General features: G+C 33.8%; 2 protein-coding genes across 2 annotated transcripts; both read left to right on the forward strand.

The window, feature by feature from the left end:
- The first annotated feature begins 297 nt into the window (after positions 1 to 297).
- Positions 298 to 4591, forward strand: LOC145100495 (transcription factor BHLH062-like). Its single transcript, XM_079037750.1, has 5 exons — positions 298 to 359; positions 657 to 724; positions 1381 to 1508; positions 1609 to 1736; positions 4328 to 4591. Exons 2-5 carry the CDS (start codon positions 699 to 701, stop codon positions 4460 to 4462), a joined length of 417 nt encoding a protein of 138 aa, XP_078893876.1. The 5' UTR covers positions 298 to 359; positions 657 to 698; the 3' UTR covers positions 4463 to 4591.
- A 1170-nt stretch (positions 4592 to 5761) lies between these two features.
- LOC145103111 (HVA22-like protein a) lies at positions 5762 to 7390 on the forward strand. The gene is made up of 5 exons (XM_079040651.1): positions 5762 to 5954; positions 6419 to 6445; positions 6544 to 6666; positions 6795 to 7038; positions 7133 to 7390. Exons 1-5 carry the CDS (start codon positions 5893 to 5895, stop codon positions 7196 to 7198), a joined length of 522 nt encoding a protein of 173 aa, XP_078896777.1. The 5' UTR covers positions 5762 to 5892; the 3' UTR covers positions 7199 to 7390.
- Positions 7391 to 24262: the final 16872 nt, after the last annotated feature.

The following is a 24262-nucleotide window of genomic DNA, read 5'->3' on the forward strand; positions in this document are numbered from 1 at the left end:
TTTTCGAAAATTTCTCTATAAAAAAACATCAAAAGTATAATATTTTAACCATTAAAAATAGCTTCATATTTTAATTATTTTTATAATTATTACATTTTATCATCAATATAAATAAACTAATTAGTTTTTATTATCACTATAAGGTTAATATTACTTTTAAGTTTTGGCTACATTTTATTTGTCAAATACATTTGAAATTTCATGCCAAAATCATGCAATTAAAAGATGGCAAATAAAATAGAAATATGTAAACTTGAAGGGCCTAAAAGGTAAATTAAGGGACGGATTAATGTAATCTACTACTCGTCCATTCAGGAGCCGGCCATTCTCCTCCTTAATCCCCGCAGAAATATTCTCTTGTAAGATTATGTTCTTCATGTTCTTGTTTTTGTAATTTTTGTTCTTTTTTTTTTTTTTTTTTTTTTTGAAAATTTAGTTAACCATGTTTGTTAGTTATTTGATTGCTTATTCAACTGTTTGTGGTGTTTATAACTGTTGTGTGTAATTGATTATCCAAAATCCTTCTTTCTAGGAAGAGTATATCTGTGGTTAGTTATTGAGACATGTATTTGAAATTTCTAAATCGATGTGTTCATAAAAATACTTCCTCAATTTGGTGTTTAATTTTGCATTCTTTTTATGTTTTTGTTATTCAGGAATTCTTGTAAACACGATAAGGGAACACAAACGAAATCAGGATGGGAGCAAAGAAATTGTCACCTAGGTCGATAGTTTTTACATCTTATTGTAATTTCACGAGCAGCTTACATTAAAAAAAAATGACAATATACACAAACAAAAAAAAACATCATATTTTGGTTTTTTTTTTGAAGTTTAACCATTATATTTTATTTTGATCCTTAAAAATGCATTTTTTTTTCAAGATATGTCTACTACTATGACCCTCTATTTTGGGTTTGTCTAATGTTAATACCGACATGGATTCTAATTTGTTTATATTGATCATATGTATTTTATAGAATAATAGCTTACTTCATGAAATGACTTTTCATATATAAATGAAAAGTTATTTCAAAAAGTTAGATGTCATTTTAGGAAATAAATAAATATAATGTGATATAGATAAATAAGAATTAATGTTAGCTATAACATCTACTAAACCGTAAATAAAGGGCCATGATGGTCACAATAAAAATTGTTTTTAGAAAATGGTTTTCATTAATCAAAATAAAATTAATGATTAAACCATAAGATGACCAAAATATGTCGCCTTGATCATGTAGATTACCCTTAAAGTAATTAGTATTATCTTGAAATATTACATGTATGTTGTGTATGACACTCATCATCATAAAATCCGAAAATTTTATAACCAAATGCATTAAAAAAAAAGACTAATAGTAGATGATGTTTATGCAGCTTGCTCCCTTGCAAGAAGATTACTAATCCGAATAAAGTTCCCAATATAACTATTAGCAGAGCTAAAAGGGAGAAAATGAAGCGTGAGCATTTGAATGAGCTTTTTCTCGGTTTATCTAATGCACTTGGTAATCAATTTTTTACTCATTTTTTGTTTCATGTTTTTTTTATTTTTATTTTTTATTATTTTTTTTTGGCCCTAACAGTTGAATTTGAATATTCTTGTAGAAATTAGAGAGGAAAACAATGGGAAGGCCTTTATCCTGGATGAAACCAACCGGATTTTCAAGTGCATGATTGATCAAATTACCCGCCTCAAAGAAGAGAATGCAACTTTATTCTCCGAATCACAATATGTAAGACTTTTAAGTAGGGTTATTTCGATAAAAAAAAATCCTATATTTTAATTTTCTTTTTTCTTTTTAAATCAAAAACTTTTTATTTTCCCAAAAATGGCTTACTTTGTTTTTGTTGAAAAAATAAAATCGGTTTAACAATTAACCACGGGATATATATTTTACCGGATCAGAATAAAAACCACTACATAAAACATAAACTAAGTTTCTTTTTAAAGTAAATTACAAAAATAGTGCTTATGGTTTGGAGTAGTTTGCACGTTTGGTCTCTAAACTATGTTTTTGTTGCGTCTTTTGTCATTGACAGACGTAAAAAATGTCTATCTTATCCTTTCTAATTTTTGTTTTTAAAAACTTTTTTACTATTTATTTTAAATTTCTAATAATATTAAACGGAGCAGTCCCAACCCAATATCATATATCACCCTTTTAACGTCTCCTACAACAAAAAACCAATCCGCTACTAACATCTTCTTCACCAAGAGTCGTCTCACTCCACACCTACAACCTCCCTAACATGTTTGATTATACTTATTTACCGGACCAAAAGATGCAATATGAAATAGTTAGAACTTAGTACCCTAAAACTGTTACTCGAATATTGAATTATACCCTAAACTCTAAAATGGTTAGAAGTTAGATCTTGCAAATCCTTTATTTTTGTTCTTTTTGAAGATGGGTTGTTTAGATATACAATGGATTTGAAGTTTCATGTTTAAATACGAACAAGCGTTTTCCTCATTGTTGAATTTGGGTGAAAAAACCTTAAAGAACATGGATGGTGAGCAGGGGTCAACAAAAAAGATTATCAAGAACTTAGCACCCTACAACTGTTATTCGAATATGGAATTAGAAGTTAGATCCTGGAAATCACTTATTTTTGTTCTTTTTGAAGATGGTCTATTTAGATGTACAATGGATTTGAAGTTTCATGTTTAAATAAGAACAAGGGTTTTCCCCATTGTTGAATCTGTGTGAAAAAACCTCCAAGAACATAGATGGTGAAACAGGGGTCAACAAAAAAGATTACCAAGACCGCACACAAACACACAAAGAACAAATATGATGAACAAGGATCAACAAAAAGATTTTATGGCTATTGTCGAGAAGGATGGTTTGGAGACATTGAGTTCAAGTTTGCCATTGGAAGTGACCCTCAAATATTCAAAGGGGATAATTACCCAAGTTACGGTCATAACTCATAAAAATGAATTGTGATGGTGGCTATGGAGATGAATGCGATGGGGATGAGGAGGAGGAACACCAAAATCCATTGATTGAAGATATGAATGGAAATGCTCAAACTTGTGATAGTAATATTTGTGATTAATCTTTTCTTTGGTAATTGAAGTTGTTCTTAATTGATATGGAAAGAGATAAATGGGAAAAAAGGGGTGTATATGGCTCGGTTTGTCTTTTTTGCATTTCAATGGTGGAATGTTGGGCTTTTATAAATATCACTATGAGGAAGAAGTCAATGAAGATGTGGGGGCGATAGTCACATGTAGAAGAATGAGATGGGGAGAGAAAGTGAGAGAGGGAAGGAGAGATAGGGAGAATGAAAGGTGATGTAGGTGGGTCTAAGCATTATTCTTATAATAAAATCAAAAATAATGATAAAAAGTAAAATAATAAAAATATAAATAATAAATAAATTAAAAATAAATAAAAAATGGTAATATAGTCTTTTTATATATGTCAAGCACCAAAGATGCAACTAAAATGTAATTTAAGAATTATCAAAGTTAAAAGAGAGATTTACGAACCAAGTACACTAAGTACCTCAAACCATAGAAGACTATTCATGTAATATGCTCTTTTTTTTTTAAGAACCATCGTATTAGAAAATAATTTCAACTTAGTATCCTCAAGAGTTCTTTTTTTATGATTAAACCTTTATAGGGTATGTGTGGCTACATGTTTTGAGAGTTTTTAGTTCTTTACAAAAACTGAAATTAAGAAATAGCTATATTCGGAAGTTCATGTTTAAAATTTTTATTTTAAACAAAAAACTTTATAATCTAAAAGCTATTTCAATTACATTTGAGAGATTTTAGAAGCTTTTAGTATTTAAATCTTTTAAAAGTCTTCGACTACTTTTGCGCAACACTTCTACAAAAATGAGTGTTCGAACTTTTAGCTTCTAGATTTCACTATGAACTACCAACTTGCATATCTTATACCAACAGACAGTAATTATTTAAAATAATCCAACAAAAAAAAAATATTCTCCCAATAGTACTTTGCAATTAATTACCAGGAAAAACAAAAAATAATAAATTCTCAGTGGTTAAACTAGAAAAAGATCTTCAGGTTTTTTAAAAAATATAGCGGTTTTATAGAATTTTTAGCATAGAAGTTTTTTGTGTATGCATTCTTGATTGAAAAAACTATGTTCCACATCAGTCTATTCCCACCTTGTTTCTAGCTTTTCTACTTGTAATGTAAAACTTTGTAACATTTGTCGATTGACATCAGTGCAGTCTTAGTAAACATGATACATGTTTTAATCCCACATGACACACATAATACGACGTATTTTATTATGCCATATCTTGATTTACAATACCTTGTAATTCTTTGTTGAACAGATGACAACCGAGAAAAATGAGCTTGAATATGAGACTCGTGCTCTAGATATCCAGATTGGTGAATTAAAGAGTGTGGTACAAAAGATGCCGGACCTTAATGAATCCCCTATAGAATCCCAAGAACTAGATTTGTAACCATTATAAATCTTGTTTTTGTGATTCCTGTTTGTAGCTTGTTGGAGTAATAACACGTCAAATGTGAACAAACCAATATTGTATGTGAACGTTTAAGAGAGGGCCCCACTCTGAAATCTTCTAAATGCTCTTTTGCTAATTACAGTTTCTACTTTATAAAATGATATAAGCTTTAGGAAAATCGTGTTTAATAATGTTTATCTCACCTCTTCATAGAAAAAAAAAGTCATTTATATTTTTCTAAGTCTATAAAGATCAACTTTTGACTCCCAAATAATTAAAAAACATAAATGATAGCATATCTTTTTATTTTTTTAACAATAATATCTATTCTACTTTTAATTACTCGTAATTCCATATTTGTTGCAATGTGGCTTAACCTTCAACTTCAATTTCAATTAAATAAAAATAATAACATTATAACAATATATACAGTTGAATTAGAACCTCAAGTTCAAAAATCTTCGCTCAAAGGAATATCATATCGAAGTTTAGTCCCTAAGTTCAAAAAATCTCAAGTTCAAAAAATAATAAGTTAAAACTTCATAAATGGTCGCTGTGGTTTTCAAAAATATCAAGTTTAGTCCCTAAGTTCAAAAAACCTCACAGATGGTCCCTGTGGTTTCAAAACTTTTAACATTTGGTCATTTTCGCTAACTCCGTTAGTTTTTGGCCATTAAGTGAAGGACAATTTTGTCATTTCACTTCCAAAGGGTCTTCTCTCTCTCTCTCTCTCTGTGTGTGTGTGCGTGTGAACGATCATTTATGAAGTTTTAACTTATGGTCCTTTGAATGAAGGGACTAAACTTCGATATGATCGTTCAGAGAGAGAGAGAGAGAGAGAGAGAGAGAGAGAGAGAGAGAGAGAGAGAGAGAGAGAGAGAGAGAGAGAGAGAGAGAGAGACCCTTTAATATTAAAATTATATTTTTTCTTTTTAAAAGAAATAAGTTAAAACTTTATAAATGGTCCCTGTGGAAGTGAAATGACAGAATTGTCCTTCACTTAACGGCCAAAAGCTAACAGAGTTAGCGAAAAGGACCAAACGTTAAAAGTTTTGAAACCACAGAGACCATTTATGAAATTTTTTAACCTTAAAGACTAAATTTGATATTTTCAAAAACTACACCACCATTTTTGAAGTTTTGTAATAAAAATACATCGATAATGGTCGACATTCTAAAGAGCATTTAGTTGTACAGTACAAGTCATCAATGCAAGGTAAGATTATTAAGTTGTACAGTACAAGTCAACAATGCATGGTACCTACCATTAGCCTTTTCTTCTTTTGTTGCTTTTTCTAGCTGCTTCAACAACACTTGTCTTTCTACCTCTCTCTCTCTCTGACAACTGAACTCTACAAACCCCAATCTTCGCATTCTATCTCTTTTCGGATTTCATTAAAGAAATTGATTGGCGGTTTTGATCGAAGATGGGATCTGGAGCTGGCAATTTACTCAAGCTCATCGCTCAAAACTTTGACATTCTTGCAGGGTCTCTCTCTCTCTCTCTCTCTCTCTCTCTCTCTCGCGATTCTTCACACATAGAAATGGAGATTTGAATTCGGAACTTGTTAATTGATGCGCAGTTGTGTTACTTGCTGCTAGTATTTAGGAGTTTTTCTCATCTTTTAACTTCGGTTTCAATTAGGGCAAGAAGTTCCTTTAGGTTATAGAACAAGAAATTGCCGATTAGGTTACACTTTTTAATGATTCTGTTTGGAAAAAAAATTGTGTGATTTCGTTAGTGAGCTGTCCAAATCATTAGTTTCTACAAGTTTATATTATTATAACTATAACTATGTTCTTAACTGAAATCCAAATTTATCCGTTTTTCAGGGTTTTCGGAGATTTATCTCTCTACTATTCCTTTGTTGTAAAAATATATATAATTTCTTCATCTCTAAATGTTGTATTCTTGTATAGAAGCTGATTTGGTTTGTATATTTGTTCTTTCAGCCCGGTGGTTAGTCTGGCTTATCCTCTGTAAGTTTGATTCTGGATTTCCTTCCATTAAACGACTTCAACTATTCAAATCGCTTTAATTTTATGGTTTACTCCTTTTTGTATTCATAATTCAACAGATATGCTTCAGTGAGAGCAATAGAGACAAAATCTCCAGTCGATGATCAACAATGGCTTACATATTGGGTTTTGTATTCCATGATTACTCTGTTTGAACTAACTTTCGCTAAACTCATTGAATGGTAAATGCTACTATTTGCTTCATCTGGTATTCTACAATTACATAAAAAGATGTAATCTTGAGATTACTTTATTAAGGGTATATGTATATCTTTCTTTAATGTCTTTTAATGGTGCTAAATATGATCAGGATCCCATTTTGGTCATATGCAAAGCTGATTGTAACATGCTGGTTAGTGATACCATACTTCAGTGGTGCTGCATATGTTTATGAGCAATATGTTCGACCTTTTTACAATGGAAAACAAACCATTAACATTTGGTATGTTCCAAGAAAGAAAGATGTATTCAGTAAACCAGATGACATTTTAGTTGCTGCTGAAAAATACATTCAAGAAAATGGTCCTGATGCATTTCAAGAAATCATCCATCGTGTAAGACTCTTTTCTTTCTCTTTCTCTCTCTCTTTCTCCTTCCCCCCTTTTTTTTATTATTTCATAAAAGAAATGATTTTTATATTTTGTGTAGTCTGATAGGGAAGTGAGGTATAGAGGTAGTAGCAACATCTTTGGTGAAGATGATCACAGATTTTGAGGATTTGGAAGGGAGTTTGTCTTTGTGTTGATTGTTATATGATATGATATGGTAATGTTTGAGTGTTAACCATGTTGATGTTGTAGGTTTCTTAAATTTGATCCTAGAAATATTGTTCTTTTTTGTTTGTGTATATTGGGTTGACTTTTATGCACATATTTCTTAATAACACATTATCCGTTTTGTCTTCTACATTGTGCTTTTTGTTGACTTGCATATGATGGGATTGGACAAAATTCGATTGGATATACTTTTTGGAGCTAATTTTTATGATGATGGTGAAAAGGATATTCATGTTTTTTGCACAAATGAGAGTATCATATGTCATGTCTTGATTTGGATATATGGGGCCATGTAGAGTGTCAAAAGTAATGGATAGAAAATAAGAATGATGAAAATATTTCATTTTTCAAAACCTATGATTGGTTATTCTTTTGGTTTGAGATTCAATTCTTGTTGATATAAGCCTCTTAACTTGTATTTCTTGTTGTATTTCTTCAAAAATGAGTTGATTGTGTTGTATAGAGGAGGGCTATTGAAATAGGAGAAGTGATTACAATCAAGGTTTTAAAAATCGTTCGAGGCGCGCCTTGAGGCGAGGCGGACGAAAAACGATTTTGAGGCTACGCTTCTTAGGGGGAGAATGAGGCGCACGCCTCAGACTTGTGAGGCGGTGAAAAGCGGTCCGAGGCGGGACGTTCCGAGGCGAGGCGTAAGAGGCGTTCTGTTTTTTTTTTTTGACTTTTTGACCTTAGAAATCATGTGATATCTTTACTTGACCTAATTTTTCTCCAGCCGTCACTCCTTATTCTCTCGTTTCTTCTTTCTTTTCTCTTCTCGTTTCTTCTTACTCCCCTGTTAACTGTTGTTAGCCAAATCGAACATGGTCATCAACTTGTGAGTTAAAATCGAAGTTGTTCCCCGCTTCTTACTCCCCCTGTTAACTATTATGCGTTTGTTTTTACTAATTTGGCATGATTTGAAGACTATTATGAATTTTAGTATCTTTTTATTTTTGGGATGATGACATTAAGTAAGACTGTTATGTTTGAAATTGGACTTTACTATGTTTTTTTATGATTAATATAATATATTATTATTATTTTATTCCGCCTCGAGGCTTACGCCTCATTTCGCTTCGAGGCTTACGCCTCGTGAGGCGAGGGGTAAACGCCATGAGGCCCGATTCCGTGTTTTAAAACCTTGATTACAATCATGTACTCTTAATATCAAGGAGTTGAGTTGACATGGTGGATGATGAGACTTAGTTTTACTTGGTGATTTTTCTTTGATATATAATGGGTTTAATGTGGATAAGATTTATTGGAGTATTATTTTTTACTTATTATAGAAAAAATATTGAAGAAACGGGTTAATAGATGAAGTTTACAAATTATGAGTTTCGCAACAAATCTTGACATTAGGCCTGACAATTTGGTTGGGTTTGGGTTCGCAAGTCTTGGGTTGGCGGGTAAGAAAATATAAACTCAATCCAACCCATATAATATATGGGTTGACGGGTCATGGGTTGGTAGGTTGGAAACCTCAACCCAATCCATATAACCCGTTTAAGTATATATGAGTTCACGGGTTTACAAGTTAATGGGTCAAACTCAACCTATATAACTCATTCAATAAATAAGCAATACATTTTAAAGAATGAGGTTTTTTCAATATAAATTCATAAAATGATTAACGTAATTAACATGAAAAAGGTTTTCAACATAAATTCATAAAGTCAATAACATCTAAATAAAAATAAAAAATAAAAACATTTATAGAAAGTGGATGTGTTCTTCGTTCGTGACTCGTGAGAATAATGACATGTATTTTTTTCTTTTTCTGATTAACCAACCGCAAATGCAAATTAGTCACATACGAATACGGAAGGAATATAATGATACGGAATATTACGAATACGGATGGAAATCAAATTTCATTAATAATTAAATGTATCACTTTTTTTAAATGTAATATATATATATATATATATATATATATATATATATATATATATATATATATATATATATATATATATATATATATATATATATATATACACGGGTTGGCGGGTTGACTCGCGAAACCAAATAGATAATCCAATCCAACCCATGAAATAAACGGGTTGCTGGGTTGACGGGTCAAAAATCTCAACCCAAACCTAACTATTTTCGGGTTGGGTCAGTGTCGGATTACAGGTTGAATCGAGAGTTGTCACCTGACATCTATAAATTCTGTTTATTTTCTTTTCATCCACCTTCCAATTTTTGCCATGTATTTTTAAGAAATATCATTGATTGAGACAATACTTTTAACATGAAAGAAACTAAATTATGAACTTAATGGGGTTCATATTCAAATATTAAAGCCTTAAAGGTGTTTAGGCTCATGTTTATAGCTCAGACGGTCACCCAAAGCCATGTGGACTGGAAGCTTTGTTGACTACTGGAACCAAAGCAAATTTATTGCCTGGTTGAACCAAAGCTTGGTATAAGGGCAAATGTAACAAAAACCATATATTAAATGTAAGTTATTAAAAAACTTAAGCACTTTGTATGAAGAGACAGAAAAATCCTATACAAAATGCAATTTATTGAAAAAGCTCAAGTACTTTGGATGGAGAAGAAATTCAATTGTTGAATTTATATTCTAAAAAATAAATGATATTGTTAATGGCATATGATTATACAGGATCATATTTTTAAGATCATATTTTTATCGGTAGTCATTTATTTGATATTTATTATAACTTGATTATTAATAAATATTATTAACTTTTGTATTTAATTGGAAAATTATTATTTTTTGTAAAACTAATATTTTCTAAAAATGTAACTAATTATTAACTTATAAGGTATCCTCCCTAATAAATAAAGATTTTATTGTCACATGTCATCTTCTCCTTTAATTTGCCACATTTAATTTTCTCATAATTTTTGATTTATTTGTTTTCCACGTGTAATTTGCTTATTTGTTTCATTTTATTTTTAGTGAAAATCATTGACTTAATTAATTCAATTCATTCTTAAAATAAATTATAATAAATCCCATCAAATTTATGTCTCAACATATTTGTTTTCCTTTTTTTATTTTCATTATTTACATAAAAGTAGTTTTTTTCAATTTAAACTTATTTTTACATAAATCTGTATTACTTTGTATTCATTTATATACATATTCATCAAAACTTTTTATACATGTAAAATTATTTTTTTAAATTGCCTAAAGTTTACAAGTTTATATTTTTTTTAATAAATCCGTGTAATACATGAGTTTCACGCCTAATAAATTAATATGATGTATAGCATTTTGGACCCTTTTGATTTCATTTAACTATATTAGAGTACATTTAAGAAATAAGATGGAGTGTAAGACACTCTATAGTCTTATTTTTCTTCTTTTATGGCCAAATACATGCTAGTCATGGAAGAAATTGTTTGTTAGTTTTCCTCTTACACACAATATGCTCCTTAAGTGTGATACATTTGACATTTATGGAGGTATGTATCTTATATCTTATATATGTGTATAAATAAGATGCTACGGCTTTCAATCGTTGGTTGATTTTTGTTATTTCTTCTCTTTGGCCGAAAATACTCTATCCCCTCTCCTCTTTTTTTTTTTTTTCTTTTGAAGACTAGTGAAAGAGTTAGTGTTCTAAGTGCTTCTCCTTTAAAACTAAATTGTTTTTAGTTTTTAAAGGCTTAAGAAGTACTAAGTACTACTAAGAACTAGCATTATTGGTTGTTTATATTTCTTGGTTGATACATTATAAAGAAGCTTTACTTTGGGCACTTTTGTCATCTTCATCAACTCATCGATATCAAATGGGATCAAAAGGCTTCAAAGATTATTATCATAAACATCATTTGGTTGTTTTATAATGTTTCAATCTAATGTAATTGGATCCTTTATAGTTTTGTTTAAAATGGTCTTTACATAATAGTTATTTTAAAATTGTTTCTGTTGCCATTATAAGAAAAAAGTAACATTTTTTATTATTATGTTTGATAATCTTTGGTTTGGAATACATGTATGGTTTTTCTTTTGTCTAAGAAATGACCATATATGGTTTCTTTGCCAACTCATAGTTTTAAAATTGTTTATTTTATGCAACCAAATTTTTCATGCATTTTAGTAGTATAAAGTTGCATTAAAAAAACAAAGTGTTGTTTTGTTTATTTAATATGAGGATGTTGTGTATAAGCAAGCTGTTAGGACCCTTTGTGTTATTGTTGTTGATATTTATTTATTCAAGAAGATGTAGTAGATAAATATGAAATTTGTCATTTGGTTATTTTGTATATAATAAATTAGTGTTAGACTAGTTTATTCTTTTTTCCAAATGTAACATGCTTGAACAAATTACCAAGATTGCAAGCTTATTTCTTGTCTTAACCACTTGAGACTATAATCCCAACCTTGAGTTTGAACTCTTGGTTTTGGACTTAATTATAATCTTAATGGTTTAAGTCTCATACCCTCTACAACTAATGGTGTCTTGAAGTCCTTTTGAAAACAAGAGTTATTTGACAAATGGCAGCTAGAAAACCTTTTGTAGTGTCCCTTAAGTCTTAATATGAATGACTTAATAATTTTGTGTTTGCTCACAAAAATTAAACTAGTAAATGGCTTGGGTGCTGTTTTTTTTTCGAAGTGAAAATTCATGAAGTCTGCGGACCACCTCTGCAATCCTCTGTAGCAGAAGAGGTGGAATAAACGGCTGCGGACCACCTCTGCATATGGATGGTATTAAGCAACGGGTAAGTTGATTAGCTAATGCAAATATTACCAAAAGAAAAGTAGATGAGGATCTATGCAAGAAAATCAACTTTGATGACGTTGTGGTTTATAAGGTAGAATATATGGTTTTAAATGTTAGTGTTGAGACTACACAAGTGGTACAAGAGTTGGTGCTACTTGTATCACTGCTTTATCAGTAGGTGGTAAGATAAACGATGATAATGCATGTTGTTATCCCAAGAAACACTCTTGTAGCTGTAAAGAAGACCAAGAATTTTGTATAGGAGCTAAATTATATTTTAAGGTACATTAAAGATGCAACAAATTAGGACCTAGTTTGTGTCAAAGGATATATCATTATGAAGTAGGAAAAATTAAGTAATTCAATGGGAAAAGTGATGTTTGAAGAAATAAGGATGATTCTAGGAATGAAGATGATGCAAGTTTATGGATTAAGGGGGAAATGTTGGATAATCTAGAAATAAGGGACAAATGAGTGCTAGGGGTATCTTATAAAATTTCCATTTTATCAATCTTTTGTGTAGGTTTAGGTTTCTAGTTTAATTAGTATAAATAGGTAACATGTTTAATTGTTTTAATTTAAGTTTTGTAAATTTCTTCCAACATTGAATAATACTTGGAGCCTAAGTAATTTCTTAGAAATTTCTTTTCTTCGCATGTTCGTTCTCCCCTGTTTTTCCTTCAAAGCTAAGTTTTTCATTCTTCTAGAATAAGGAGAATTGATTCTCAAGTTTTGTCTTTGTTAGGCTCTACTTCCTTTTCCTTCTTTGTTAGTAACATTCTAATAGAATCAAGTGAACAGATTCCTGCATAAAGTTAATTCTCAAGGGAATTAAGTGATGTAATTCCAACATTTAGTATTAGAGCTCAATAAAAGCCGATAGATCACATCCCTACCATGGAAGGACCAAAGATGTAATATCCCGTCATGAATAGAACCTAATATGTTGCATGGGTGATTAAAATGAAGGTGTTCATGAAAGCACATAGATACGATTGATCCTAAGAATCCCCATAACCCATTTGGTGTCAAGAAGGATAAGATGGTTATGATAGCGATTTATCAAGCCATCTCGAAAGAGATCTTGTTGTCAATAGCGGTGAAGCAAACAACAAAAGAAGTATGGGAAACACTAAAGATCATGTATATGGGTGTAGATCAAGTTCGGACAACAACAGTACAATAACTAAAGGCTGAATTCGAGATTCTTATCATGAAAGAATCCAAGACGGTTGATGATTTGTCAACAAAAACCAACAACATCATGAGCAACATCCTGACATTGGGTGATACCATGAACGAAGCATATGTGGTTAAGAAGTTCTTACGATGCATTCCCTTAAAGATCCTTCAAATTAAATCAACCATTGAACAATTTGCTAATCTTGATACCATTTTTGTTGAAGAAGTTACCGAGAGTCTGAAATGTTATGAAGAGAGAATCTGTGGGAATGTTGAACATGAAGAACAAGATGAAAAGAAATTTTTACTTACTCACTAAGAATGGACATAAATGTAGAAAAAACAAAACGAAGACCATGTTTTTTCGCGAGGGTAAAACAATCGAACCAACACACAAAACCAAGGTTGTCGAGGAAGAGGTTGTTGTGGACATTAAGAAAAATGTGGAGGGTGTGGAAGAGGCTACAACTTAACCATCAGTGCCAGTCTCAGGAAGATAATCGTGATATGTATGATAATGAAGACAATAGTCACATTCAATGTTTCAATTGCCAAGAATATGGGCACTATGTAGCCAAATGCAAGAACCCAAGGTGAGTGAGACAATACAAAGCAAACCTAGCCCAATATCACATCGATGAAGAACCGAATTTAATAAAGACAGTACTCCAAAATAGTGAGCCCGAAGATGAAGTCTATTTGAAGACAAAATTGCAAGAATGGTCCCTATGTTTAGGTCGAAATTCCCACTTTGGGCCAAACAGGTTTGGACTAGCACTTATGGTCCAAAAGTTATCATTTTCTTGCCACTTTGGTCCACTTTACTTTAAACTTTTTTGTAATGACGATTTTGCCCTTGGATTTTGTTATTTATTTATTTAAATACTTTTATAATTAAAATAAAAATAAAAAATACACATCTCTCTCTCTCTCTCCTTCCTTTCTTTCTCTCTCTCTCTCTCACATACTCTCTCTCTCTCTCTCTCATAGACATCATTCTCCTGCACCATTACCCAGTAATGAACACTAAATCGTGAAGATTAACTCCAAATTCTTCCCTACCGACTATCGGTTTATGGATAAGCTGAAAGGGTTAACGGAGAGCAAAATAAACCAAAATCAATAACAGAACTCAAACCAGTTTCCAAAAAATCAAAGTGGTGCCTCCGATGAAATCCAAGGAAGGAAGAAGTGGGAACAAGATCAGGAACCAGATTGGAGTTTGTATATGTTGGTGGTTAACGATTCGATATCGGAGAAGTGGGAAATCAAACATGTTTTCATCTTCACCACCACCCAAATCAATTTTTATGTGTGACACTCGAACCTAAAAATCATTTTTTTGGATCTGATGAACTGACCTTCACCACAATCTAAATTGATTTTTGTGTGTGAAGCCCGAACCAAAACAAAAAACAAGATCCAAATTCCAAACAGAAGGGAGGGAGGGATGCTGAGAGGACATGAAATCGACTTTGATGATCTTTTTCCCTAATATAGAACTAAGTGTGTGTGTCAATTTCCAGATCTTCCTCTGTCATCATCAACTTACTGAAGATCTGAATCCGATTGCTACGATCACCTCCATTAATGTAGTCCGCGTCTCCTTCTTTCCTTATTAAAACTCAATTGCAGGTCACACTTAAGAGGACAAATAAAGCGACCCTTTATTTTTTTTCCTTTTTTTTTGTTCCATCGCAGGCGACAATTCTCTATTCAATCACAACCTCTCATTCTTCAACCTTCTTCTTTCCTAATATTTTTTGAGTTGTAGTTTGATCAGAAGAGAAATGGAAGAACAAGGAAGATGGGGATGATGGGTTCTCGATGGTGATGATTTTTCGTGGTGAGTTGAAGATGAATATGATGGTGATTGTGTGAAGCCTCGATTTTTCTGGGCACAATTGGTATTTTTGGTGGTTTGGCGGTGGTTATGGTGGTGACCGAAAGATCTGCTTTGATAGAGATGGGAGGGGAGTATCGGGCGTTCTTCATGTTCTTAAAGGAGGATCTATGTGCTTGTGTGTGAAATAAGAGAGAGAGAGAGAGAGAGGTGGGGGAGGGAGGGAGAGAGAGAGAGAGAGAAAGAGACGTGTATTTTTTAATTTTTATTTTAATTATAAAAGTATTTAAATAAATAAAAAACTGAAAAACAATCCAAGGGCAAAATCGTCATTACAAAAAAGTTTAATGTATAGTGGACCAAAGTGGCAAGAAAATGAAAACCTTTGGACCATAAATGCTAGTCTAAACTTGTTTGGCCCAAAGTGACAATTTCGACCTAACCACAGGAACCATTCTTGTAATTTTGTCATATTTGAATGAAGAAAAGATGAACCTAAAATTAAAACCAAATGAAAAAGATCATAACATGCCCAAGGTATGGTATCTTGATAATGACGCGAGTAATCACATGGTGAAAAGACTATGTTTTGAAATCTTAATGAAGCGATCTAAGGTTATGTAAAGTTTGGAGATGTTTCGAAAGTCAGAATTGAAGGCAAATGACCGATTTTATTCCTTTGTAAAAATGGTGAAAATTGACTACTACAGAATGTATACTACATACCAAAGTTATGTAGTAACTGATGGTTTTTAGGTAAAACAAATAAACTAGAAAACAATTCCTAAGTTCACATGCAACCTACTTTGGATCTATGTGTTAACTATTGAACATATAACTTTGAATTGCAAACAAGAACCCTAGAGGAGAGAGGCTATTTTCGAAAATAACTAACTAGGGTTTAAGAGTTACATATCTTTCAATTGTTATAGTAAACAATTGATAATCCTCTTGAACTTGATCTTCTTGGAAGCCTAGCACCACAAATGTAATGCCTCTAATGGAATCACTCCCAAGAACTACCAAGAAGGAAACTTGAAGGAGAGAGGCTAGGGTATGCAAAAATCGGCCTACGGTTTCTTCCAAGGTAGGAGTGGCCGAATTTAGGAGCTGGGAGGCTCCTTATATAGCTGAGGGATCTAGGGTTTTGGGAAAACCCTAATATTTCTTTGCTTGGGGCCTAAGCTAATCCAAAGGCCTTATCCAAAGCCTCTTGGACGAAATCCTTAGGGTTTCCCCTATAGATTTCGTCTACCTCCCTCCAAGGAGGTTCTGGAGCCTTCCACTCAACTATCTGATAATTGCAAACTAGTCCCTACACTTTATAATTAATCCTAAAATTAATTCTGATTAACTATGATTTGTAATTAATATATTAATCTTTTAACATATTAATAAATCATTTATATTAATTTATTAATCTTATAATAAATCGATATCTCTCCTTTCATAATTTCCTTATCCGGTTGCTAGGTTTGAGGGCAACCCAAAAGGACTGTGCTGCTATCAATTCAAGTACATACCAGTTATAGCTATGGGCTTAGACACTTATCCAATAGTCTCCGACTTGGATAAGTCTATAACTATAATTGCTAGTATGACTTCTAAATTTGACCAGCAAATTGTAGCTTCCAAAAGCTGCTGTCGAACTATGACCCAGTCAGTTACATGTCCTAAGATAAGTGATCATATGACCATTCGTTCTACTAGATATCCCTAGACATAAGACATGGAATATAATCAATCTCTTTGTCCAGAATCTATGTTTCTCGATTTCTGATTTGCGATGACATAGGACTTCTAATTGAACACATCAATTTAGTCCTGGCTGGGCCCAGCACAAAAGTCAACACCAAATCATCGAGGGGCCCACAGATATCGCTTTTCCCGTTAGGGCAAAAGGAACGAATAAACATTGACTCATATGCTTGTATCTTTTACTCATCAAACCATACATGACGATACGTTTTATAACACCAAGTTACTAATGCGTTTTCGTATCACCAATGTATAGCCGACTTGCAAATTACAACTAATATATCTCTGTTTCAAGATCATAGATATTATCGTCTCATCATTACTCGTGATAAATTCCATGAAGTAATACTCTGAGCGTGAGTTTATCCAATACTCAAACCTCACTCTCTAAGTACTCATGAACATTGCAACAATTCTATGTCTATCCTTAGACAATCTGCAATCCAATTCATGACGGTCTTAATTCACTACTTACTTCCAAAAGTACGAGGGACTGTGGAGTTTGAACAATCATATTATTCGGGAAGTTAAACATGCAAAATATGAAACACAATAATAAACAATTGACAAAAGGTAGTAATCAAACTCATAAATAATACTTTATTATTTAATCACCAAAAGTCAATTACATTTACTTTGTAACAAGTTTCTGAACCAGACTAATCTAACCACTAAAACTAATATCATCTTTCAGCCCTATGCTTTGAGCATGCTGAATATGCTTAGCCCTACTCAGATCCTTTGTAAGGGGGTTTGCTGGGTTATCTTCAGATGACACCCTCTTTACAACAAGATGGCCTTATTCTACTCTATGCCTGATGAAATGGTACTTTATGTCGATATGTTTGGTCTTACCATGGTCTCTGGGTTCCTTAGTTAAGGCAACCACTCCCTCATTATCGTACAACAGTTCCATGGGCTCCTGGATGGTTGGAACAACTCCGAGATCCCCGATGAAGTTCCTTAACCAAGCTGCTTCTTTAGACGCTTCACTCGCTGCTATGTACTCTGATTCACAAGTAGAATCAGCCACCGTATCTTGCTTGGAACTTTTCCAAGTAACTGCTCCTCCATTCAGTAGAAATACCCAGCCAGATTGAGAACGGAAGTTATCTCTATCCGTTTGAAAGCTGGCATCACTGTAACCATCTACTCTCAAAGTATATTTGCCACCAAGTACAAGGACCCAATCCTTCGTTCTTCGCAAATACTTTAGTATATTCTTTACTTCTATCCAATGAGCTCTACGTGGGTTTCCCTGATAGCGACTGACCATGCTCACAGAAAAGGCCACATCAGGGCGAGTACATGTCATAGCGTACATGATCGATCCGACAGCGGAAGCATAAGGTACACGACTCATGTCAGCTATTTCCTCATCTGTACTAGGGCATTGAGTCTTACTCAATTTTGTGTTGCTCTGGATAGGTAGCTCTCCCTTCTTGGAATTTTCCATACTAAACCTCTTTAGTACCTTATCCAAGTATGTGCTCTGACTAAGTCCAATTAGTCTCTTCTTTCTATCTCTCAATATCCTAATCCCAAGAATATAGGCGGCTTCTCCAAGGTCTTTCATGGAAAAACACTTTCCAAGCCAAGACTTAACTTAGTTCAAGGTTGGAATGTCGTTACCAATGAGTAATATGTCATCGACATATAACACCAGAAAAGTCACTATACTCCCACTATCCTTGATATAAACACAGAACTCGTCTTCACTCCTAGAGAAGCCAAACTCTTTGACTTTCTCATGGAAGCAAAGATTCCAACTGCGAGATGCTTGTTTCAATCTATAAATGGATTTCTCAAGCTTACACACTCTATTGGGAAACTTTGCATCAACAAACCCTCTGGTTGATTCATGTAAACATCCTCAGCCAGCTTCCCGTTAAGGAAAGCAGTCTTGACATCCATCTTCCTGATTTCATAGTCATGAAAGGCAGCTATGGCGAGCAATATCCTGATAGATTTAATCTTGGCTACTGGCGAGAAGGTTTCATCATATCCCCTGGGGTTTGTGTGAAACCTTTCGCAACCAGTCTAGCCTTGAATGTGTGTACATTCCCATTCATGTCTGTCTTCTTCTTGAAGATCCATTTGCACCCAACTATCTTACGACCCGGTGCATTATCAACCAAATTCCAAACTTGGTTGTCATACATGGACTTTATCTCGTTGTCCATTGCCTCTTTCCACTTTGAAGCCTCTAGGCCTGCCATTGCTTCCTTGTAAGAGACTGGTTCATCTAAGTTCACCAGTGTCCTATCACTGATGAATGTGTCACCGTCTGAAGTAATATGAAAACCATACAACTCAGGTGGCACACTCACCCTAGTGGATCTTCGAAGAGGTAATGATTTGTCAACTGGTTCAACAGGAACTGTTTCCTCTGGTTGAGTGCTAGTTTCATCTAAGGTTCCTTCAGTAGTTGGCTCTTGAATCTCTTCAAGGTCAATGGTACTCGCACTGTCCTCTTTGAATATGAGTTCTCTTTCTAGAAAGACTCCTCTTCGTGCTACAAAAACCACATTCTCACTAGGTCTGTAGAACACATATCCAAAAGACTGTTTGGGTAACCAATGAAAACATATTTTTCACTTCTTGCTGCTAGCTTGTTGTGAGTCTCTCGTCTTACGAAAGCTTCACAAACCCAAACTTTAATATGTGCTAACAAGGGAACTTTCCTTGTCCACATTTCATGAGGTGTTTTGGCAACCTTCTTTGTCGGGACAAGATTGAGGATGTGGGTGGCTGTCTCTAAGGCATAGCCCCAGAAATGAATTGGAAGTGAGGCACGACTCATCATAGAACGAACCATGTCTAACAAGGTTCGATTATGCCTCTCAGCCGTACCATTCAACTATGGTGTCCTAGGAGGAGTCAATTGTGAGACTATCCCACATTCCTTTAGATAGTCGTTGAACTCAATACTATGATACTCTCCGCCTCTATCGGATCTAAGTATCTTTATTTTCTTGCCTAATTGATTTTTGACCTCATGTTTAAACTCTTTGAACTTTTCAAAGGTTTCTGACTTATGTTTGATTAAGCATATATAACCATATCTACTATAATCATCAGTGAAAGTCACATAAAATCGATTAGCATCTCTTGTGGTTGATCTGAAGGGTCCACACATGTCTGTATGTATGAGGTCCAACAAACCTTCACCTCTTTCACACGACCCTGTGAATGGTGATTTTGTCATCTTTCCCAAAAGACAAGATTCACACCTATCATCTGATTTTAGGTCAAATGATTCCAACACTCCATCCTTTTGAAGTTGGGATATGCATTTCTTGTTAATGTGTCCAAGACGACAATGCCACAAGCATGCCTTGTCTACACTATTAGACAAGTCAATATTAAACACACTATTTCCTAAGCTATCAACACAAGTCACTATTTCGTACACACCATCACAAGGTAAAGCTTCAAACACGAAAACACCATTCTTATAAACAGAAATTGAACCATTCAAATCAATAAAAGAATATTTGAAACTTTGTCTGAACAGTGCATGAAATGAGATAATGTTTTCCGTCATCTCAGACGGATAGCAACAATTCAATAAATCTAATCTTACATCATTACTAAGAAAAAGTTGATAAACTCCGATCTTGGTCACTGGTGAAGACTTCTTGTTTCCCACGATCAAGTTTATCCTTCCTCGCTCTATCTCCTCACTTTCCTTTAGCCCCTGCAAATCAGAACAGATGTGAAAACCACGTCCTGTATCAAGGACCCATGAACGAGAAGATAATGAGTTATTAGAAGAAATAGTGTAAATACCTGCCGAAAATGGCTTCACTTTGCCATCTTTGATATCCTGCAGATATTGTGGGCATGTTCTCTTGCAATGCCCTTTTTGATTGCAATAAAAGCAAATTGCATCCTTTGGATCAGAAACATGGGGAATGACAGTATTGGACTTAGCCTTTGGGCCACTGCTAGATGACCCAACTTGGACCTTTCCCTTCTAGTTTTGCTTAGGAGGACCTTTCCTCTTTTTCCCCTTTCCCTGTCTAATAGCCAAGACAGGAGCACTTGCAGGAGTGGAGGCTATACTTTTACCCTTCATCCCTTCTTCAGCAGTCTGCAACAAGTTGTGCAATTGGGTCAGTGTCTGCTCAGTGTTGTTCAAATGGTAAGTTAGGATAAACTGACCATAACAATCGGGCAATGAGTTCAAGACCATGTCAAAGGCCAATTACTCATCAAAGTGAATGTCGAGCTTGACCAAACGCTCTATGTAGCGTTGCATTCGTTGCACATGAGATACAACCGACTCCCCTTCTTTCATCTTGCAAGCCATTAGTGACTTGACTACTTCAAACTTTTCTTGACGAGCTCATTTATGGTACTTTTCCATAAGGTCCTTGTGATGGGATATGAGCAAAACATCATTCCTATGGTGTACATGCAAACCCTAATAGCTTTTGGATCTAGTTTGTCTAATGAACAGGCAATTGAATATCCAAAGCTATAAACCCTAGATCTAGCATACAATTAATCACATTAACATATGAAAGGGTTTTAAATCTTACCTTGATTGTTATGTAGCAATAACAACCACAAATCCTCCTTTGTAATGGCTTTAGAAAGCTTAGAGTCACAAGTGTCATTCCTCTAATGGCTCACAAACACCAAGAGCAAGAGGATGAAGAATAAGGAGATAGGAGGCTGCCCAAAACGTCCAAAACCCTAGTGGAACTCTTAGCCACGTTTTTGGGGCTTAAGGGTACTATATATACATGTAGGCTATTAGGTTTTTCAACTAGGAAACCCTAGTCTGACTGCTTAAGCCCTAAGCAGCCCATGGACCCTTTTAGAATATCCCTTTGGACGATTTCTAATGGATTTCCCCATAGAATTCGTCCAACCTATTATTCAAAGGTGACCCATAACCCAAATGCAATTATCTTATAATCACAGTTCCAGTCCCTTAAGTTTAATTAATCTCTTTTAGCCACAAAATTAATTATCAATTAATTCTTGACTAATATTAATTAAACAATATGATTTTTCCTTTTAATATATTATTCTCATAATATATTAATAAATAATAATTAATCCTTTCTCTCCATAATTCATCCTATCAAGTTGCTTTGGTGAAAGGCAACCCAAAAGGACCATGCACCATCGGGTCAAGTACATACCAAAATAGTTATGGAATTAGACACTAATCCAACAGTCTCCCACTTGGATAAGTCTAATAACTATTCTGCGTATGACTTCAGATCCTGATCTGCGATCGTAGCTTTCAAAAACCGCTGTCAACTCTGATCCTATCAGAAGCGTGTCCTTTAGATAAAGGATCATATATTCCTTCATTCTAGATATCGTATAGACTGAGACATGGATTTAAATCATTCTCTCAGTCTATGTGTTGTTTCCTGATTTCCGATTTATGACGACTGACAACAGACTACAATTGAACACATCAAATTAGTCTCGGCTTGGCCAAGCGCTTAGGGTGTCATCACTAAATCATCGAGGGGCCCACAGATATCGCTTTCATCCCACTTTGGATAAAAGGAAGGGATAAACTTTGATTCAATGCTTGCTTGCACTCACTCACCGAATCACACACAACAATATGTTTTATGACACCAAGTTACTGGTGCGTTTACACATTATCAATGTGTAACCGACTCGCAAGATACAACTCACACATCTCGGTTTCAAGAATATAAGATATTATCGTCTCACCAATCACTCGTGATAAAATCCATGAAGTGATCCAAGTGAGCGTGGGTTTAATCCAATGCTCAAATCATATTCATAAGCACTCATGAACGTTGCAGCAAACATTTTCTTATGTCTAATACACTTTAGACAATCCACACACCAATTCACGACAATCTTCATTCATACCTACTTCCAACATATGAACGACTGTGGTTCGTTCGAATAATTTGATTGTTTTGAACCAATTTAATTATTCAGGAAGTCAAAACATGCAAAGTGAAACACAAGAATAATACTAATCCTATATGGCCCCAAACTCTGGGTATAAATAAAACATTTTATTTAATCGCCATATTGATTACTCATTATTTGTTGTTTCGGGTAGTCAACTTCTTACTTGAATTATTACTACACTTGTCCCATGCTCTCAGCATGCACACAATGTTTACCTACGGTCCTTATTTGTGAAATAGATCAAATGAACACATTTCCAATCATACTCATTTCACAACTCCTAATCCTTATCATAAGTAAAAGAATATCAAATTCTTGTTACTTATGCTAGATTCTAACATTTTATGCAATGATTCTTTCGTAAAGTCATAGCTCAAAATCATCATAATAATGTCGATATGGTCCATCCAATACCATACTTCCAACTACTCATAAGCAACCAATCCTCAGCGAGCTTTGGATCGTCCTTTGATAGTTGTTTAATTATCTTAGTCAAAAACCGATTCTTGTCCTTTTTCCCTCTTAATGCGCTAGACATTTGGAAAATTTTAGAATGGTCAATTTTATAGCATCTTCAATCGATCCTTTACGCGAAGCGTATGGGACATGATGCATAATGTCTTACATGCTATGTATCCTTGACTAAATTTATTAACATTCCACAACCTAATCCTTTAGATTTGAAATGAAGCATAATATTCTCCCCCTTAATTATAGCAAAACAACTATTCAATCCTTATGACTTTGCAAAGTATAACTCTTGTTTTCTATAATTAATATTGCTAACTTGCAATACTTGCCTTAATAATCATACAAACACAACATTTATGCTCCCACTATCATGATGATTATTATCATATAAGCATAACACTTATGCTCCCACTAGCTTTGACATGTATTCAGAAAACAACTTAACTTCCGGAATACAATACCTATTGAATTTGTTAAGTCCATATTTCTAATACCTAATGCTTCGATAATCCTTTATCTAAGCTTCTCAAAATTATACACCTTTGCCTTAGATAGCTCATATGTGTGTCTAAACAATTCAAACTAATTGCCAAATCTCACAATTCGAATTATGGAAAGGGATACCATAACCATAATCGAATTCGAGAATACAATTTTAACAATCACTATCTTCTTAAAATCTCTCTTAGTGAAAGCATTTCCTCACAGTCATTTTCATGAAGAATGGAATCTTATGACACTTAGATTTTAATGGTGTATGTGTTCCATCCATGCGAATTTGTCAAAACCAAAGTTTGCGACAAATCCAAACTCATATGGACCGAACTTTCTCAATCTTGATTTCTTGCCTTATGGTAACACGAGTGCCCACCATGTCTTCCAAGTAGTTAAGCAGCTCACCATTTCCTATCAATGTACTTTTCATTGATCAAGGTGCTTGCCTTTTATACGTTCAAATGAGAACTCATAGAACTCACATGCATAATTAACTCAATTGGAATGGCACAAGAACAAAATAGTGTCAACACGGTAGGTTGTAAACCTCAAGTCGTGTGCTAGTGATGATCGATAAGGTTTATTCTTGATTTGTTCTTGAAGCCTTTCAAGACCTTTGAGA

Source organism: Lactuca serriola, chromosome 4 (assembly GCF_051521515.1).
Source record: "Lactuca serriola cultivar US96UC23 chromosome 4, Lser_US96UC23_V15, whole genome shotgun sequence".
NCBI classification, from domain to species: Eukaryota; Viridiplantae; Streptophyta; class Magnoliopsida; order Asterales; family Asteraceae; genus Lactuca; species Lactuca serriola.

Excerpts from the sequence above, each read along its gene's own strand:
- LOC145103111 (XM_079040651.1), top strand. The coding sequence starts at position 5,893 with ATGGGATCTGGAGCTGGCAATTTACTCAAGCTCATCGCTCAAAACTTT. Across the intron at positions 5,955-6,418 it reads AACTTTGACATTCTTGCAGG|CCCGGTGGTTAGTCTGGCTT; the intron begins GTCTCTCTCTCT and ends TTGTTCTTTCAG. Across the intron at positions 6,667-6,794 it reads TTCGCTAAACTCATTGAATG|GATCCCATTTTGGTCATATG; the intron begins GTAAATGCTACT and ends AAATATGATCAG.
- LOC145100495 (XM_079037750.1), top strand. The coding sequence starts at position 699 with ATGGGAGCAAAGAAATTGTCACCTAG. Across the intron at positions 725-1,380 it reads GCAAAGAAATTGTCACCTAG|CTTGCTCCCTTGCAAGAAGA; the intron begins GTCGATAGTTTT and ends ATGTTTATGCAG. Across the intron at positions 1,509-1,608 it reads CGGTTTATCTAATGCACTTG|AAATTAGAGAGGAAAACAAT; the intron begins GTAATCAATTTT and ends ATATTCTTGTAG.